We start from the raw sequence: 3,840 nt of genomic DNA on the forward strand, positions 1-3,840 counted from the left end.
CATCATCATCATCATCATCATCATCATCATCATCATCATCATCATCATCATCACCATCACCATCATCTTCATCTTCATCTTCATCTTCATCATCATCATTGTAGACATCAAAAAGACAAAAACAAAAATGGTAGAGACTATGAAGAATTTCAAAATGTATAATATATTCAACGTTTCGCCGCTGAGGGCTTTGTCAAGATAACCTAGTTATAATCATCCAAACAATTTTTTCCTTGTTTTGATGAGAATTTTGTTTTGTTTGTTGGATATTTTTTTCTTTCCTTTCTTTTTTTTCTCTTTTGAAAATATAACGATTAATACCATGTTGACACTTTTTTCTACGTATCTAACAATTGTACTTCAGCAAATTGGAACATGGTACATGAAGACGATTTAGCTCTAAAATGCAAACAACCCAACAAGACCAAGCAATCCGCTGATTGGACACCCCCCCCCCCCTTTCAACATAAAAACAAAAAGCAAAAAAACATACAGAAAAATCACATAACGTCATCTGTTACATCTTCATGTATTAGTTGATTTCTGTCAGCTGCGTGATCATTCTTCGGGAACAGGTAGCTGTCTGGGCTCATTCACGTTGTCGTCGTCACGTTGCTATGGGTACCTGCACCGTCGACAGCTTCCTGGTATAGAAGGCCTTTAGTATAGCGGGAAGGGGGAAAAGGGTAAAAATAGTCTTTTAATATGGTGTGGCGTGGTGTGGTGTGGTGTGGTGTGGTGTGGTGCAGTGTGGTGTGGTGTGGTGTGGTGTGGTATGGTGTGGTGTGGTCTTAACACTGTAAGGTTATACACAGAGGCAATTATGTTGAGAGCCTCGAAAGCTCCTTAAATACAACTAAGTTAAGAAATCGCGGTTCGTGATTTGTATAACGATTATCTTATCATATCCCAGCATTATAACGTTACATCTATTATCTATTATCTATTTGTGGTGACCGAATTTTGCTATTCAAAAGGCTTTTTAATGGCAGCATCGATCGACATGCGGTTTTCGCCAAAATATTCTTTAAAATATTCTCCTGATCATGATGCCCTTCGGGTTTTTTTTTAGTTTTGAGACAGTTTTGTTGTAAAAAGCTAAATTTCTTTATTTCCCCGATCGCTTTTGTAGGCCGACGCTTCTGTCTCTGTAATTTTAGAAAATCCGCCAGGTTTGTTTATTTTAAGTCGTACATCCGTTCGATACTATCGCGCATTGTCGCGGAATACTGAGCACTAATTTAAGTGTGTGACCCGTATAGATCTAGATCCTGCTTCATGTTTTCTTTTTTTACTTGGTGCTAAATTCGACTGTGATCCTTTCGATTGATGCCCATCATCGCTTTTTCTGGACTCCTTTATCAAATTCTTTTTCTTGCTACTGGGAACAACGTCAACAGGACTTAGATTAGAATCTAGATCTAGATCTAGATATGTTTTTTTGGGTTTTTTTGTAAAGTGTTTTACGGCGCTCGCAACTGCATAGGTCATATGAGCAGTTGGTAGAAAATTTTGAATTTTGCCCGGGTGGCGGCCGAAGCCTACTCTTATCGATTTTAGACCACCAAGGGATCTTTAACGTGCGCAACTTGCACACGAGCCCTCCGAGATTTTTCACTCTTGTCCGAGAAGGCTAGGTGTAGATCTCTCCTACCAGAAAATCAGGGGTGTGGCAGAAAGACAGCAGTAAGGAGGAGCCAAGGAGTAGCAGTAGAAAGGCTGCAGAAAGCGTCAGGAGCCCAGAGGATGGGGCAAAGGAGGTGAGGGGGTGGGGGCAGAAAGTGGAATTGAAAGCAGACGACAGAACATTGCTAGAGAGCAGTTAAGGAGGTGAAAGGAGACAATTTTAGAGAAGAAAATTTTTTGGTCGCTACCCGGATTCGAACCCGGGACCTTTGAATGAGAGGCCAACACCTTAACCTCTAGGCCACGAGAGCCCCCAGATCTAGATAGCTCCTGACCATGCCGAAAAGAAAACGACGTTCTGCAGTTGGGACCCCTCGCGCTCGAAAAGGTCGAGGTAAAAGACAAATGACTTTCAATTGTCTAGTTACATTTTAAAATTTAAAAAATAGAGATAACAACATAATACATAGTATACCAAGATATACTACACAGTATAGGCAGAATATGCTTTCACATATCTTGCAGGGTTGTCAGAATATGTTACATAATATTCAAAATACTTGGAGAACTGCAAAGTAGTTGCGTTCGTTATTTATGAACAAATTGAATTTATTATGTCGTTTTTGGACGCAGTCTAAATTTTTCTAAAGGCTTGGACACCTCCCGGGTCAGTGCCACTGACTGTTGTGTCTTTAGACCATTCCCAAAGGGGGGACATTTCTCATTCAAGCACAGTAGAATTGTAAATGGGCTGATACATCATGTCACACTCATAACTGTGCCTGATCTGCAACATGGAGCTGCTGCTTTTTCTTTCCTAATCTTTACTATCGTCATTTTTTCCTCTACGTCTTTTCTATGTTTGTCACTCTTGTGACCTGCTAATTCCGGGGTGCCTTGCTAGTCGAAGCAGACCGTGTGCTGTTGAAGCTAGAGAGGTGAGCAGAGTAAGTCTGATTCCCGGTAAGGACTTCTCTGTTGACACCCACCCCTTGGTGCTCATATGACCTTATGCGCTCATATGACCTTATGCAGTTGCGAGCGCCTTAAAACCCTCTACAAAAAAAGGCTGGGATCCCAGTATAGGTCTAACTGCGAATGATCAGAGTGCACAGCTGTTCTGTTCTTCTTCTGTCCTTTGCCTCTGCTGCTTGCTTCTGTGCTTTTTTTTCTCCGAAAAAGTTTTAGATAAATTAATATAATAGCAATTGAACTAACGTAGTACCCCTCCCGCTGACGCCCATAACGCTAGGGTCCTCTTTTCTTTAATACTTGACAACTGTGGAATCAAACCAGGGCCATCCGCGTGGTACCGACTGATCTAACTGAACACTCAGGGTTGTCTAGGTAAAAGTGGTAAAAGTACATCTATTTAGATATACAATGTATACAAAATAAAGTAAAATACTAAGTGTACAGCTTTATTAGATACACGATTAGTTTTATCAAGACTTGATTATTGTAACTTTTTGTTATCAGGAATATCTTAAGAGATAGGGGGGGGGGGGAATTCAAACTGTTCAAAGCAATATTCCACGTTAAGTTTTATAGAGAAGACTGCGAGACTCTTTAATGGGCACTGTACTCAGCTATACTGACTTCCTCTTGAGAAAAGAATTAAGTAGCCTACATTTTAGCCACTCTACGTCACAATCTCTTGAATGATGAAACGTCATCATAGTTATCAAATCTGTTGAAACTGTATAATCCAACTCGCAGCTTAAGGTCATCAGCTGAAAATAAAGACGTTACTTGAACCATCTATAAAACTAAGGACCATTTACGCTGGCTGGGTGCAAGAACCCTACAAGTGCAAATTTGCAAATTTGCACTTGTAGGGTTCTTGCACCCAGCCAGCGAAATTTATTTTGTCATGGCCCCAAGATCTGGAACGCTTTACCCTATAGTTTAGTTTTTAGTTTTAGTAGAAGTTTGCAACTGCATAAGGTCATATGAACACCAGAATATTAGAGCTGTTACAAGAGAGTAATAAACATAAAAAGAAGAAGGGGAGATAAGGACGATAGATGTTTGACAGGTAAGAAGAAGCAAACCACACCAGAGCACCCGCCAACCACCCACACCCAATAGTTTAAGAGAAGTCAAACATCCAAATGTTAATAAAGTCATTTTATTATTATCAATATTATCATCATTTTTATTATTATATTATTGTTACTATTATTTATTATTATTGATAAGTAGTAGTATCAT

At 39.7% G+C, this 3,840-nt stretch overlaps 1 protein-coding gene across 1 annotated transcript in view; it reads right to left on the reverse strand.

Annotated features, from left to right (window-relative positions):
- Positions 1–102: 102 nt before the first annotated feature.
- Positions 103–3,840, reverse strand: part of LOC101845201 (sodium/nucleoside cotransporter 2) — a gene marked incomplete in the record, with an annotated part of 39,164 nt that continues 35,426 nt past the window's right edge. Inside the window, 1 exon segment of the mRNA XM_005109915.3 lies at positions 103–658. Within this exon segment, the coding sequence (XP_005109972.2) occupies positions 594–658 (65 nt within the window).

Source organism: Aplysia californica, unplaced genomic scaffold, assembly GCF_000002075.1.
Source record: "Aplysia californica isolate F4 #8 unplaced genomic scaffold, AplCal3.0 scaffold00829, whole genome shotgun sequence".
In the NCBI taxonomy this organism is placed as follows: domain Eukaryota; kingdom Metazoa; phylum Mollusca; class Gastropoda; order Aplysiida; family Aplysiidae; genus Aplysia; species Aplysia californica.